This window comes from Ochotona curzoniae, unplaced genomic scaffold (assembly GCF_017591425.1).
Source record: "Ochotona curzoniae isolate NIBS_2020 unplaced genomic scaffold, NIBS_Ocur_1.0 scaffold_3208, whole genome shotgun sequence".
Taxonomy (NCBI): domain Eukaryota; kingdom Metazoa; phylum Chordata; class Mammalia; order Lagomorpha; family Ochotonidae; genus Ochotona; species Ochotona curzoniae.
The window spans coordinates 15,763,600-15,778,583 of record NW_024467106.1 but is presented as its reverse complement, the minus strand read 5'-3'; the positions used below and the strand labels follow the sequence as shown (position 1 = coordinate 15,778,583).

Sequence of the window (14,984 nt, the reverse complement as noted above, 5' to 3'; positions counted from 1 at the left end):
AGCACAGAGCCTGGGACATCCTTCCCTTGTGAATGTTATTCTTGTTTCTGTTCTCACATGGTGGGGACACAGAGGGCTTCTTACTTGATCAACAACTGGCTTGATGGATGAATTTTCTATCAGAAGCGTGGAGCACATATGCGAGGCAATAGATTGCCTGGATAGTGCATGGCAGGCTACTGTTGATGAGAATTCGTCGCCACCCCAAGCCTTGCCTATCCTTATATGCTTCTCTTGCCATCCTCTAGCTACCTCCTTCCTTCCCTGACAGCCTGCTCCTCAGAGCCTGGGAATACCCTGTAGGTGTGTCACCTCCTGGTTTTTGTACAAGCTCTTTTGTTTCTTCTCCCTGACCCCAACCCTTCTCCCACTTAAAATCCTGCATGCACCCTTCAAAATCCCTCATGCATGTCACCTCCCGACCACCTTTTTTAGCCTTCAGTAATAGGCAAGCACACACTGGCTTCCTATGGCTGCAATAGTCAATCCTTAAAGAACATCTCATTGTCTTTCTTTTCTCCTTGCTCTCTGATGGATCTATATACAGTGTGAATCAGTTTAGATGGCGTGATTCATTCATTCCAACAGTGGATCTTGGAACTTGTTTAATCTACAGTGTCAAAGCAGGAACATACTATGTATACATACCAAGCACTAATTCTAAGTATAAACACTCCCTTCTTTCTTCTACATCTAAAAATACTTAAGTTCATGTTTCTGCCATTCTTTGAATAGACAATATCACATGAAAGACATTTGGTTTTATGTAGAGAATGAGAAATAATTCATTGTTGACTATGAGGCAGCTACAGAGTTTATTTTTGAAATCTATGTGTTAGTACATCAATGATAATAAACTCACAATGCACAGTGATAATGCTGCTTCAAGTTGACAATGAACATGCCCATCCTTTACAGCTGTCAGGAGGCACCCAAAGTATTCCTACTCCCTTCCTTAGTCCCCCTTTCATTAAGAAGATTCAATCAAAGACGCCAATTTTGAGCTCCTCAGTAATGAAGACTAACATAGTCCTGTACTTATATCCTGTTTGGTTATTTATGTCTTAATTCTTGAGACAGCTTTAAAAAGGTAAAGCTGTAAGCCTATCTTTCAGATGTTAGACCTGAAACATAAAGAAACAGACTTTTCCAAGGTGACAGTAAGCGGTGAGGATGGGACTCCAATTCAGGACTCCTTGAATCCAAACTTATCACACTTTCGCCCTCATATGTCAGTTTATCTAAAAAAAGAATCCATGTGTCAATCATAGTTATAGCTCAGCCTTGACGCAGATATCAGAGAGAGGGAGGGTCACATATGCTTGGCACCAGAAGCCTGTGGCCCTCTAAACCTGGAAAAAGCTCAGGTATGCCAGCACAAGGGAAAGGTAAATATCTGCCCTCTCTTGTTGGTATTTATAATAAGACTTCAAATGTTGGGGTGTTTGTCCTGCAATAAGAAGAAAAGAAAACAGCCAATCCTTAAATTTAGATTAGAAAGAAACGGGGGATGAAAGAAACATCCTTTGTATTTTCATTGTGCTGACTTCAATGGGCTTGATCATTCCTGTGCCTTATTGGTGATCTAATGATTTTTCCTGTTGCTACCTGTCCGTTACCTACCACAGAGAGATGTTGTCAGGATGGTGGAAAACACTTGCTTATGAAGGAGATGACTCTATGAATTGGCTCTGAGTTAGACAAAGTGTGCAAATGTTTAAATCTAAAGCTTTTTTTTTTTTTTTGGTGTCATGAGTCAACAGATTTAACTTTTCCGACAGTGCCCTGCCAAGAAGAATTAATTTCTTAAAGAGTTATCCCATATGCTACCTTGAAATAAACAGAAGTTTTCCTGAATGTTAATGCAAAAGGTTTTTTATTTTTTTTAAGTTTGCTTTCTGGTAGAAGAGTTCCAAATTCAGAATTTTTGTCCACCAAATGGTCTTAATAATGCTGAATCCTGCTCCAAGAATATTTGATATGATTAGTACTGAATACAATTGTAAACATATTCAATGTATATGTAATGGGAGGATGGAGGCAGGTAAAAGGGAGTGATGGAATGAGTAATAGGAGGAAGGTAAAGAAAAAGGAAAGAGAGACAGAGACTAAAACAAAGATCGAGACCTTCTCATTTGCTGGCTCAATTCTCAAATGCTCACGATAGCCAGGTCTGGAGCGGGCCAAAGCTGGGGACCTGGAATGCAACCCAGGTCTCCTGCATAGATGGCATGGACTCAGCTACTTAAATAACAGCCTGATGCCTCCCAGGGGGCATTAGTAGGATTCTGGGATCAGCAGAACCAGGAATTCAAATATGAGATGTAGGGCATCATAAGCCACATCTTTACCCATATCTTGCCCCTTTTATGAATTTTTATTTAGGTTTTGTTGAAGATATGGAATCAATATTCTGTGTAAACCAGAGACTAAATGCTAGTGATAAGGGGGTAACAGTTATAAACCAATCCTGGCTTAAACTTGTGGCTCTGAAAGTATTAGTTAAATGATGTTAAGGTGATTTAACTTCTCTAAATCTTAGTTTCTACTCTCAAAATATAATAGCATCATTTTTTGTCCTGTATCTGGCATGGCTCTAATCGAGGATTAAATTAGATGATGTGAGATAGTTGGCAGTGACCTCAATTATTTGTCTTCGTGTCCCTTGTGATTTTGAAACTCCTCTCATCAAAAGATGGCTGTTTCCCCACTCCTCATGTCTGTGAAGGCTTTGGGACGTGCTTTGATGGAAGTGATGGAGTGCCAGTTTTCATCCTGCTTGGTAGCCTTGCTAACAGGCCCAGGCTAGCATCCTGGGGAACGGTTGACCATGTAAAACAGGAAGAACCAATCTAGCCTGTGCTATACTAAGCCAACTGGCCCCAGTCCCACTCAGATTCAGGAGTTAACACAGTCAAGAACAGACACATTGCTGCATGGAGCCCAGCTCCACATCCCAAACTTCAGAATCAACTAAAGCTAATTGATACAGATGATATGCCACAGAACACTTTGTCAACCAAGGGTGCTGTGGAGTGTGGAGACTTTATGTTGATACTCACGGGTGGTGGTTACCCTCTTCAGGCCAGGGCCCCGGGTATTGTTTTTCACGATGTGCAGAGAAATCTCGTAGTCTTGCCCAGGAGCTAAACCTGTTTGCCGGTAAGAGGTCTCTGGTCTCCTAAGGCTTTTGGTGATTTCTTCCTCATCTTCTTTATTCTGCAAGATACAGGCATGATAGTAAGACTTAGAGGAGGTGCCAGCCCCTTCGCTCACATGACAGTCTACACTTATCTGTTCCTCTCTGACTCTTTCATTTTGTTTTTCATTAAGCACATAATATGCAGATCAAAATGTCAGTTGCCGAGGATACAGACCTAGTAAGGATGCTCCTCAAGTTTGCTTTGCTTCTCATAAACCTCTTTTTGAAGTGCAAATCAAGCAACAGAATTTGAGAGTCCAAGGAATTCCAAAGCCCAGGTCAGCCCTCTTTTGGTAATAACCGAAGAGCAGGGAGATTGAGATTGTTTCACGGTCATGTGGAGTGTTAGTAACAGAGCCCAGGCTTAAATTCAGAAACTATTTTCTATGTCTCACTTGTGCTTCTACACCTGCAGAGAAGGGGTGCTCAAATTCTACTCACAGTGCAGGCTTTAAGAGCAGAATTCTGCCAAAATCTCAGGGTTCAAATCCCTTCTTCATTTATTATATGATGTGGGGCAAGATATGCCTGGAGACATTTTGGGCAAGAGAAGTACCATTTCTTCCCTTCTTTGCCTCTCAGTAGATTTGCAAGGCTAGAAGGAGTAATTGAACCCTAGTTATGTTTATCACTGCACTTACTGACATGAAGTTAAGGAAAAATCAACACGATTCAAAATATAGATGCAAACAAGATGTAAAGAAAATCAAGTATCCAAGTCTACAGCATTCTGTATTATTTTCCAGAAGTTAGCTATACTAACTTCCTAGTGTTACTTACCATGTTCCGGAAGATAATTTCCCATGTTTCAAAAGCAATGTCTAGAGGGTCCCATTCCACTTCCACAGATGTTTCCTTGACAGACTTGAATCTTAGGCCTTCAGGAGCAGGCAAGTCTATAAGGGACAGGACAAACAATATAAGGATGGGATGGATGCCTGGTGGGGGCCACACAGCCCTGATGCCAGATTGGATGTCAGTCGGGTGCTGAAGCCTAGGGCTGGAATCTGTTTTAAAACATCTTATGGATTTTTTTTTCTACTGTGAGGCAGTAAAACTACCATTAGGAATAAGCCTGATTAAAACACAGTCTTTGACAGGCTGGAATCTGAGTTACATGATGGAAAGCATTGTGCTCTTGGGAAAGTTGCATAGAATGACCTCAGTCTTGGTTTCTTCTCCTTGGAAGAGGTAAATTTTCCTGTCCTCTGGGAATGCCTTGAATTCTGAGTGACACACTGCACGTAGGCTGCAGAGCCCTGTCCCTGATACACAACATACATTCAATCAACGACAGAGCCAGTGTCTAGCCAAAGCTTACTTTTCAAATCTGTAGATAATTAAGATTACATTATTCTTTAAGAGAACAACTTGAAACTTAACATTTCTACTTTAAAAAATTAGTACAAGTTCCATAGAAAGAAACAGCATGCCTCAGCCAGGACTGCCAAGATCCAAATCTTATCTTTATACGTATGAACTTTATGAATTGGGTTGAGGCACTTATCTATTCAAAATCTCATCTTCCTCATCAATAAAATGGGTTGAAGAAAAACTTATAATTAAGTGTTACCTGTAGTATAGGAAGGATAAAAGGGAAGCAAGGAAAGAACTGGTGGGAATGAGGCATTTCTACAAGAAGCATCTGAACAGACACAATCCTCCCAGGACAATTAGAGAACTGTGGGGTGAAGGTGAAGTGGTGACTTAAAGGGACGGTAACGCAGTGGGACAGGTGAAGCGTCTCCAAGGAGAACCACTGACTCACAGGTGGCCACCCTGGCACTGACGGGAACGCTCCTCTTGTTCTCCAGAATGGCAAAGACGCGGATGAAGTACTCCACCCCGGGCTCCAACTCCTGGATGGTGGTGGACGTCTGGTCCCCGGGCACACGGAACTGCATTTCCAAGCCATCTGCTTGTGTGGGTGTGTACATGATGAGGTACTCTGTGACTCGCATCTCATTGTCCCAGGCCAGGTTGACAGTTTCTTCCGTCACTTCTGTGACGATCAGGTCTTTAGGAGGGGATACTGGCAAGAATAAGAAAGAGCACTGGGGTCAATAACATATCTTTTCCCCTCTCGATGTATCTTTTCTACTGTCAGCAACAGAAATCTGAAGTTCCCCCCTTGGGCTCACAATTTTCATTATCTCCAAATTACAGAAACCCCCTAGGATGCACTCTGTGACCCATATCTAGCTACTCTGTTGGTCATCCATTTGTTCATGACCTTCATGCTGAAATTCCAGTTCAAGGGAGTGATCCCAGTGATCTTTGCCGTGGCTCCTCTAGCTTATCCTCTTGTTAGGTCTCACTTTGTACTGATGTGTGAAGTGCTGTCAGGGCCTGGCTCCCCACACTGGACTGTGAGTAATACATCAGTAGTCCGGGCAGGGCATTTTAGGTTCATCTGGTTTAACATTTGTTTTCTGGATACAAGAAAAGCAAAGGTACTTGCCCAAGTTTGCATGCCTCATCAAGTCTGGGAGCTTGCTGCTCCTCCCTGCCAGCCTCATGTTTGTTTTTTCCTGTGCCATCTTCAACACAGAGGCATCTTTTTATTCCTGCCTGTCAATGTTAGACATTCTTCAGATAGTGTCAAATAGCATGAAGAAAGAAGGTGGCACTCAGCAAATCCATCTGTCACTGTTCTGTGTTGTGCTTTCCTTTCAAGTAATGATTCTTGAACACTTATTCTGTACCATGCCCCGTGGTATACTGCTCTCATTGCTTGAACTAAGATGGTAATGTGAAGACAGTTTTAGAGCCAGGTTTACCCTGTAGGTGATCACAATTTAGTCTTTAGCTGAGTGCACGTTTAAATCAGTTTACTTTATGAAATGTCACTGTTGATTCAATGTAGTTGAGTGTTTGCTTCCATCCCAACAGAAGAATTTCATTTGCTATTAATTCAGTGTCAGTAACAAATAGGAAAGGAGGTGAGTGTTGGGCAAAAACAAAATTTTACTTCATCTACTACTTCGGGGCACTTTGATGTTAACTTCAAGGTAGAAGATGTAGGCATGTACAAACACCAGCTCTATGATGCATTAGTTATGTGTCACTGAGACAAAGACACAACCCTTCTGAGCCTCTTCACCAGGAAACTCTGTCACAAGTGAATTAATAGTTCTCCCTCCAAGAGTTAATATTTGTGTATTTACCCTAATATATTAAGATATTGAAAGAGGCTGTATTATAGATAAAGAGAGCTCTCCAGCTCACACCATGTAGATACGTCACTGCAGCAATCATCATGCTAATTTGCACAGGGAAACTCACCCTCCGAGCAATCTTCTCCGGTGTAGCCCTCATTGCAGATGCACCTGCCAGAGACACACTGGCCCAAGTTGCTGCAGTCACTGGGGCAGGAACGCTGCCCACAATCCACACCTGTGAAGCCCTCATGGCAGATGCACTGGCCATCCTCACATTGGCCCTGACCATGACAGTCATTGGGACACCTTCGTTCCTTGCAGTCTTTGCCCATGAAACCTTCGTAGCACACGCATTGCCCATTCACACAGCGTCCCTGGCCATGGCAGTCATTCAGGCAGGAGAGTTCTGCACAGTCGGGGCCAGTGAAGCCATCTTCACACACACACTGCCCCTCCACACAGCGACCTCGGTGGCTGCAGTCCCTGGGGCAGCGGCGATCACGGCAGTCTTCTCCAGTGTAGTCATCGTCACAGACGCACATGCCATTTACACAGCGCCCATGCTGGTGACAGTCATTGGGGCAGCTCATGTCACTGCAATCATAGCCTCTGAAGCCCAGCTCACATATGCATTTGCCTTGCACACAGCGGCCCCGGTTGTGACAATCACTGGGGCACCGTTGCTGGCTGCAGTCCTCCCCGGTGTAGCCTTCATCACACACACACTGCCCGTTGACGCAGCGGCCACGGCCACTGCAGCCATTAGGACATTTGAGTTCACCACAGTCTGCACCTGTGAACCCATCATCACACTCACATCGCCCATTGAGGCAGCGGCCATGGTTGTGACAATCAGCAGGGCATCTCTTCTCACTGCAGTCTGCACCTGCAAAACCATCATCGCATACACACTGCCCTTCCTCACAGCGGCCCTGGTTATGGCAGTCATTTGGACAGGTGAGTTTGCCACAGTCTTCGCCAGTGAAGCCTTCTTCACAGTAGCAGGTGCCGTTGACACAGCGGCCCCGGTCAAAGCAGTCATTGGGGCAGATGAGCTCACTACAGTCTTCACCTGTAAAGCCCTCATCACACACGCACTCATTCTCCACACACCGCCCTCGGTTGTAGCAGTTGTTGAGGCACAGGGGCTCATTGCAGTCTTCACCAGCAAAGCCATCCTGGCATACACACCGGCCATCCACGCATGTGCCGTGCTCCTTGCTGCAGGGCACTGGGCAGATCTCCTGGCTGCAGTCAGTGCCAGTGTAGCCTTCAAAGCAGATGCAGACCCCGTTCACACACCGACCTTGGTCATTGCAGTCACTGGGACAAGCCAGCTGACTGCAGTCCTCGCCAGTGAAGCCCTCATCACAGACACATTGTCCGTCGAGGCATTGGCCTTGAAGATGACAGTTGTTTGGGCATTCAGGCTCAGAGCAATTGGGTCCTTTCCAGCCAGGTTCACAAATACAACCACATCCTTCAGTGCTGAAGTTGCCCCGGCCACTGCAGAAGGGCCTGGTGTCCAGGCGGCCTGCAATGAAGAGAATAAAGGCTCTTAGCCAAATTCAAGTGGCAAATTGTTTTGGTGTCTATTCACAAAACTCAGACCCAAATTGAGGCACATCCTGTATTGAAAATCAACACCTTAGTGTATGTAATCTGATGGATTCACGTCCAACAACAGGTAGGAGTTCTTAACCTGTATTTTCTGAAATCGTATGCTTGAGTGCAAAGGTATGCGTGTGTGTGTGTGGCCATGAGCAGAGGCTGCATAGTATGAATTGCATCTTCAAGGAGTCCCATGACCCAAAGGACTACGAGTCCCTGTGTTATGGCATGCAAAGTGATCAGCTAGGTTTCTGCTCCTCTGGTATCCTGTCAAGGACGGGCATTTAAGAGATGCTCATGCAATAACTGTGGAACTGACTTATGCTTACTCTGACTCAATGGCTTATAACACTATCTAATCTCTTTGGAGCTCAGTTTCCTTGTTGGTCAAGGGGATCAAGAGTCAAGTTCTCTGGGATTTACAAATAAAGACATTAAGAACTAACTCGTTTATTCCTTGGAATTTTCTGTTTCCTTTTCCAAATCTTTTGTTTTTTTTTTTTTTGGTAGGTTGACTCAAGTGTGAGTTAATGACTAAAACTTTCTAACTTGCTCAGGACATGTTTCAGCTTTTTTTTTTTTGTTTTTCTGCAGAACGCTCATGTGCCTCAGTGTTTTCCTGTAAGTTTCTTGAAGGCAGACATGCTGGGCTGATCTGAAGAATTCAGAGTCAGAGCTGATCTGACTAAGCAGTGTCTTGGCCCAACTTGTAAGAATAAGTGGCATAATCTTCAGGGAGGCCACAGAGATGAAATACAGCTCGCTTCCACATTCTCGGCACCTGGATACACTCGTGTTAATACATTTATCTGCATTATGACAGACGTGGGTAGTTAGAATCCAGGTCTACTATGGTGGCTGCTGGCCACACGTAATTCTTAGAAACCTGCAAGTTGTCCTATCATGCATATTCCATGTTTAGTGATTAAGTTGGTTATTGAAATAATTATCAAAGTGTCTCCTGATAAACTTTTTTGAGTAGCAAAATAGAGATTTTTTTATCTGTGATTTAAAGCTGTCAAAATGCCTGTAGTTCTATTAACCTTATGGAATGGATTTAAAGATGCAACTGGAAAGCAGAGAAAGTTCTTATTAAAGTAGTACTTAAAGTACTAGTGGCATAGTGTAGACTCTGAAAACATAGGGACACAGTCAAAGCCTCTATCCCTTACTATGTGCTGTACCTTCTTGTGGCATAATTCAGTTTCTTTGGGTCTCAATTGTTAGATCTACAGAAAGGGTTGTTCAGTCTTCTTCAAATGGTTGCTGGGAAGAGTAAATGAGATAAAAATTGCAGTGTATGATGCTTAATTCACTATTATCATCATAAGCATCAAGCCATTAAACTGGGACAGGTTTTTTTTAATGCCCACACAGTCTGTATCATCTCATATAATGCTGAACATTTGGAAGAATGCTGAGATGTGGAATATTGTGACTTAAGTCCAGCTATGCACTGCAGGACCTTTGAGGGACCCCTTGTCAGCTTTCCTATTTGTACAATGAAATGATAATGAGATTTTAACAGTAGCTTTTCAAGAATGCCATTTAGGACATGAGTTTCATTGTACATTTGTAGGGTTTGGGGTAGACATTGGGTTAGAATTCATGGTTAAATAAATTTCTGAGAGTTAGAATAAAACAAGTTTTTTTGAAGGCAGTAGTTTTCAAAGACCTAAGCATCCCCCGAGAAACATTTTCTACCATAACTTCTACCTGAACAGGAGAGAGGTGATTCTATCATTCATACTTATTTAATCATAAAACCTCTTTGTAATGAACGCCTGATAAGGTTAATTTCCCAGGAAACACGATTTGGAAGCAACTGGTGTATCCGGCCATGCTCATCATGTCTCCCCATCACACAGTGACAGATCAGATTAACCACCAGCTTGTACCTTCAGCAGCCTGGGGACAGCAGCTGGCTCCCATGGTGCACTGCTCTCGCAGGGACGACACCAGGCTTTCCAGTTCCTCCAGCCTGTTGAGGAGCTCCTTGACATCAGGAGCAGCCGCACAGCCACAGGCCCTGCGGGGGATGTTGATACGATGTGTGAAGACAATTTGGTTTTCCCCATTTACTGTATGTTCCTGGAAGCTTTCACTGGGCTCAGGTGGTGGAGAGAGGTCTTTCTCACCACTGGGTGATTCTAGATCCACTGAACATTGGGAGCCCACGGGCAGCTTGATATTGTAGACATGGTTAAACACCACTGGCTGATTCTCTTCTGGCAGGGTAACATTCACTCCGCTCTGTCGTTTGTGCCGGATGATTCTTTTGAGCACACCACCTTCAGTAGATAGGACAAACAAAGCCAGGAAAATGCCTGGAAGCAGCCAAGTCACGGCCCCCATGGCAGAGGTGGGGGTTGCTAGAGTTTTAAGATTTTTAGGGCGTCTCACTTGAGTAGAATTCTAGAATCTGAAGCACAGGACAGAATCCAAATCAGTCGTCCTTGATCTTTCAAAAATTTATCTTCTGAAAGTAAATGAAAAGAAAGAACAAACTTATTAGTACCTGTCACTGTTGGAATCAACACAATTACAGTGAATATTGCTTTTATATCTCCTGTGCTTGAAGTTTGCCTGATATTAATTCTTTATATACCTTAGTGCTAATATAAAATGGGCTCAAAACAACCTGCATTCTTAAAGAAGCGATTTTGACCGCTATTAAACTTCTGGAAAGCCAAAGAGATGGCAGATATGGAGGAAATGGTTCGGCGCTGACACAGGACAGAATTAGGAATGTGTCTTGGCTCTAACCTTAGGCCCTTGGGCAAGTTTGCAGTACTTCTTTTTCTATGTGGTGAAAATCCTAATAACTAGTGGCAGAGCTACAGAGTGACATTAGTGAGAAAGTGAGAACAAATCATTCTTGCGGTCATTGATTTCATCAATATTTACTAGATAAGGCTCCTGAATGAGTCATTCAGATGACATGAAGGCTATAATAACTCCAGCCCCTCATTGATCCTTCAAAGTGATTTTAACACCATCTGCCAATTCTCTTCTGTCATAGGAGGCAGAGGTTAAAATGAAGGACTCCAGAAGCCAAACTGAACTGAACTCTTACTAGTTATGTGGCTGTCAGCATAATAGTCTATCTTTCTCCACCCTAGAACCCTTCTTTGATTTAGTTCCCAAAGCTTCAAAAGTCCAGTTTTCAGAAGAGCTAAAGAGTGTTCCTGGAAGAGTTGTCCACAGTGAAATCTGTGGCAAGAGATAACTTAGAAAAGCTCTATTTGAGCCTCCCAAGTTTTCTCCAACCAACAAGATCTGCCAGATTGTGTGTTGTGATGACCACAGCAGTCACCAAAGCTCTGTGGGTAGCAGAAATAAAGTCCAAATGTCTGCTCTCAGAGAACATAACAATAAAAGAATATGAGCTCATTGATTCCATGCTTAGAGAATAAGACAAGGACGAGTATAAGTGATGAATGCTGTGGTACAGAATAAAATGTGAGAAAGAAATTCATTGTCAAAAAAAGTGATAGGTCTTGGCTTATCCAAAAGGGTGGAATTTAAGTTGGGCCTTAGATGACAAGAAAGTTCAGATGGACACAGAGTATGTGGTGGAGCATAATACTGTGAAGCACTTCTCATTCTGCTAAAGCCATCTTACTCAGCTGTCTCTTGGTTAGTCAATTGTGGGTGCAGGCAGGTAGCAGAAGAATCAAGGGTGTTGAAGGTGATTGGTATGAATTATTGAGTAAAGATAGATTGATGTGAGAACAGTCCCAATGTTTGTGAAGTCACTTGTGCTCCTCTTTAGTTAGGAAATAGAATTTAATATCATTTTTAAAGTAACTGAGAAATTACTTGGTCTTTAGTCATCATTTCTGCAGGGAACATTTCCCTATACCTTTGTTATTCTATCATATATTCTGTTTGTTACCTGTGTTAATGCTTATTAGCTGCGGTGTTCAGATCTTTTCTCCTACAAGAAGATTTCTAACATTTTTCCCCAGCAAGATCATATCCCAGGGATGGAATACATCTACATGTTGCTCAAAATGATAGAAAGGCTTGGCAGAACAGGGAGAGTGGCAGGGAAAGTTGCACTGAGCACTTTGTCTGCACAAACTGAGCAGGGGTCTGCAGATGAAGACAACAACTGTACATTTGATCAAGAATGTCCTTCCCACATCCCAATTGTTTACACATTCCAGTTGTTTACATACTGGCATTTGACCAGCTCTCCATGTAGTGTCTACTTAGGGCATTTTGTCTTTGTTTAGGAGAGTGAAATGTTCTTTTCTCAGCACTTATTCTTATTCAAATTAGTGTTCTAAATAAGAGTTTGTGGGTCTGTAATGTAGGTAAAGCCACAGAATGAAGATTAGTATGAAGAGAAAAGCTTGAGATGTACCATTCTCTAGAATCAATTTGACCCATCTGTTTCCTTGGGCAAATACTTATTGAAAGCATACTCTTTTGGGATAACTGCTTTAACACCCTTTGCCTTCACAGAGTTTTTCTTCTCACTGGTTCTGAGCTTTAATGTATTTACTTTTTTTCTTTTTTGAGGAAGGGCTATGGGCCAAACTCCATGAAATGATTTTGGACTGCAACCCAACACATTTTTGTGAGCTATTAAATGGCTAAAATTACCATCTAAAAAGGTATTTGAGCTGTTGATTGAGGCTTCAAGGCAATGAGTTTAGAGCATAATGACCTGAATGTGGGGTGGGCTGAGGAATTTCCACTGTGTATTTAAGAGATGGGTACTGATACAGCCAATGTTGCACTGTTTTTGGGGGATATATTATTCTTGGATGTTGTGTATTTTCATTGACTCACAGTGGTCTGAAGGTCAATGAGTACTTTCGTATTTTGGGAAAACCCATAGTATCATCAGAATTGTGGGAAGTGCTTAGACTTTGGAATTAGACACACCTGGATTCGAATGCCGTTCATTAGCCCTGTAGCTTTGGCAAGGTGCTTATCTTCTCTAGGCCATGATCTCATTTATAAACTAGGAATAAAATTTATTTCAGAGAGAATTAAGGAATACAGATTTGCACAGAAAGCCCAGGCCGTGGCGTCAGGCTCCAGTAAGTACTCATTAAATAGTAGCTTCTATTTTGTTGTGTCCTCAGGAACAAAACCTAGTGAGATAGCATACTGACACCTGAGCATGGCCTTCTTCTTGAATGCCATGTTAAATTTGGCAACAACTTGGTTCCAGATCAAAGAGGTGCAGAATCACTGAGGGCTGAGTAGGTAAGCTATATGAAGATGAATGTGCTGTAACTGTAAATATTTCCACCAAAGAGGGACAAGATCTAGGTGGAGTAATGATTTTTAAGAATATAAAGTGTTATCAAGCAGACAACTTGTAGGTTTGTCTCCTATGAGTATAGAGCTAAGGAATATTAGTTGAATTTGTAGTTTGAGATATCAGGTTAGACATAAGGAATCAAGTTCTGATAATATGGCGTTTAGAATTTCAGGGTAAGTAATTTATTCCACTAAGACTCTTAAAATAGTTCAGGCAGGTTATTGTGTTTACAGGATGTGTTCAGGAATGAAAGGTCTGGAAAATACATTGTCGGAGGAAGGGATACAGATGAATCTGTGCATGCTCTTCCTGTAGTTGAGAATAAATAAGGTTGAGGAAACGTTACGAGGCAAAAATGCTGGGCAAGCTGATTCTACTTTTTGTGGCCCCAGATCACAGACTAAGCAGCAGTTGTGTGTGTATGTGTGTGTGTGTGTGTGTGTGTGTGTGTGTGTGAGAGAGAGAGAGAGAGAGAAAGAGAGAGAGAGAGAGAGAGAGAGAGAGAGAGAGAATGTGACAAAGGGTGTCATGAAGAGGCATAGCCTTTACACAGATGTTGGTCTCATATCTCAGGCAAAGGATTATATCTAAGCTCTACTGCCCGCCTCAGAAAAGATGCCTAATGCAGAATCATCCATGTGTGGATCAACTTTTAAAGCCAAATGAATAACCATGAATTGTAACATTCTTTTTAGTGAGATTTCTATGTGTCTTTATCCCTGTTTATGTCTCATGGAGGACAAAATCTGCATTCTATGGTTTGGATGTTAAATGTGGCACAAAGTGTTTTAAATGTTTGGGGTCCCAGTACTGGAGTGTAACCTTTAGGGGATATGGTCTGGTGAGAAGTCTTCAGGTCATTGAAGGGAACTTTGCTTTCTTTCTCTTTGCTTGAGATCGAACTGCTTGCCTGGACATACTGCTCTCATCCTCTGCCTTTACCAGACGACAAAAGTACTGGGCTGTCCCACATCAGACCTGAATTTCCAAAACTGTCAGCCAAATCAATTGCTTCTCTTTAATAAGTTGGCTGCCTCAGATTCTGATGCAAACCTGACTAAAGTATCACCATAAACATCTTTCTATGAGATCGGATTGAGAAAAGGTTAGCAAATTTGAGTTCATTTTGTAAGTACTAGCTATACATGGTTATTAAAACTCTAATTCAATTGGGACAGGAACTTAGCTTATTGTTTATGATGCTGGTTAAGACACCTGCACGCCAATTGGAGTTCTTTGGCTAATTGTCAAATCTTTCAAGTCTTCCCCCAGGAGAGCTGTTTGGTAGGTAGCCCTTGGAAAACAGCATGGAATAAATTATCAGCTATTTTTAGGCACATGGCTACAGGACAAAGATGATAGCTACATGAAGGAATCCACACTCCTTGAATTTTGCCCTGGTCACAGCTGGAGAGAAAATAATTTTGTTTCTAGATAAATAAAATTATCCAACTGGCTAGAGTCATCTTTCCGAATTAGTTACTCATGACTTCATTTTTAGCATCTCATGGAATGTTTTAATCTTGTTGACTTGGGTAGGATGAGAAGTATCTTTGTTTAGGAGGACAAAGAGGATTCCTACCATTTAGAAATCCAGATGAATTTGTTACCACACTGTGTTGGAAACACATGAGGCAGCTTACACCAAATTCTTCTTCTCACTTACAGGGAAGAGAATTTTATTGTGCATAGTTAGTCAACCATGGAGCTGCTTACATGGGCATTC

General features: G+C 42.4%; 1 protein-coding gene across 6 annotated transcripts in view; it reads right to left on the bottom strand.

The window, feature by feature from the left end:
• TNC (tenascin C) overlaps positions 1-10,455 on the bottom strand; it is a 61,930-nt gene extending 51,475 nt beyond the window's left edge. For 4 of the 6 annotated variants that reach the window (XM_040963115.1, XM_040963116.1, XM_040963118.1 and 1 more), the window contains exons 1-5: positions 9,873-10,329; positions 6,488-7,897; positions 4,971-5,234; positions 3,983-4,098; positions 3,063-3,219 (exon numbers count right to left, since the gene is read on the bottom strand). In XM_040963115.1, the coding sequence (XP_040819049.1) occupies positions 3,063-3,219; positions 3,983-4,098; positions 4,971-5,234; positions 6,488-7,897; positions 9,873-10,329 (2,404 nt within the window). Of the gene's footprint in view, positions 1-3,062; positions 3,220-3,982; positions 4,099-4,970; positions 5,235-6,487; positions 7,898-9,872 lie in introns of all 6 variants that reach the window. The other 2 variants (XM_040963117.1, XM_040963113.1) reach the window with 2 other exon arrangements.
• Between the last annotated feature and the right edge of the window lie 4,529 nt (positions 10,456-14,984).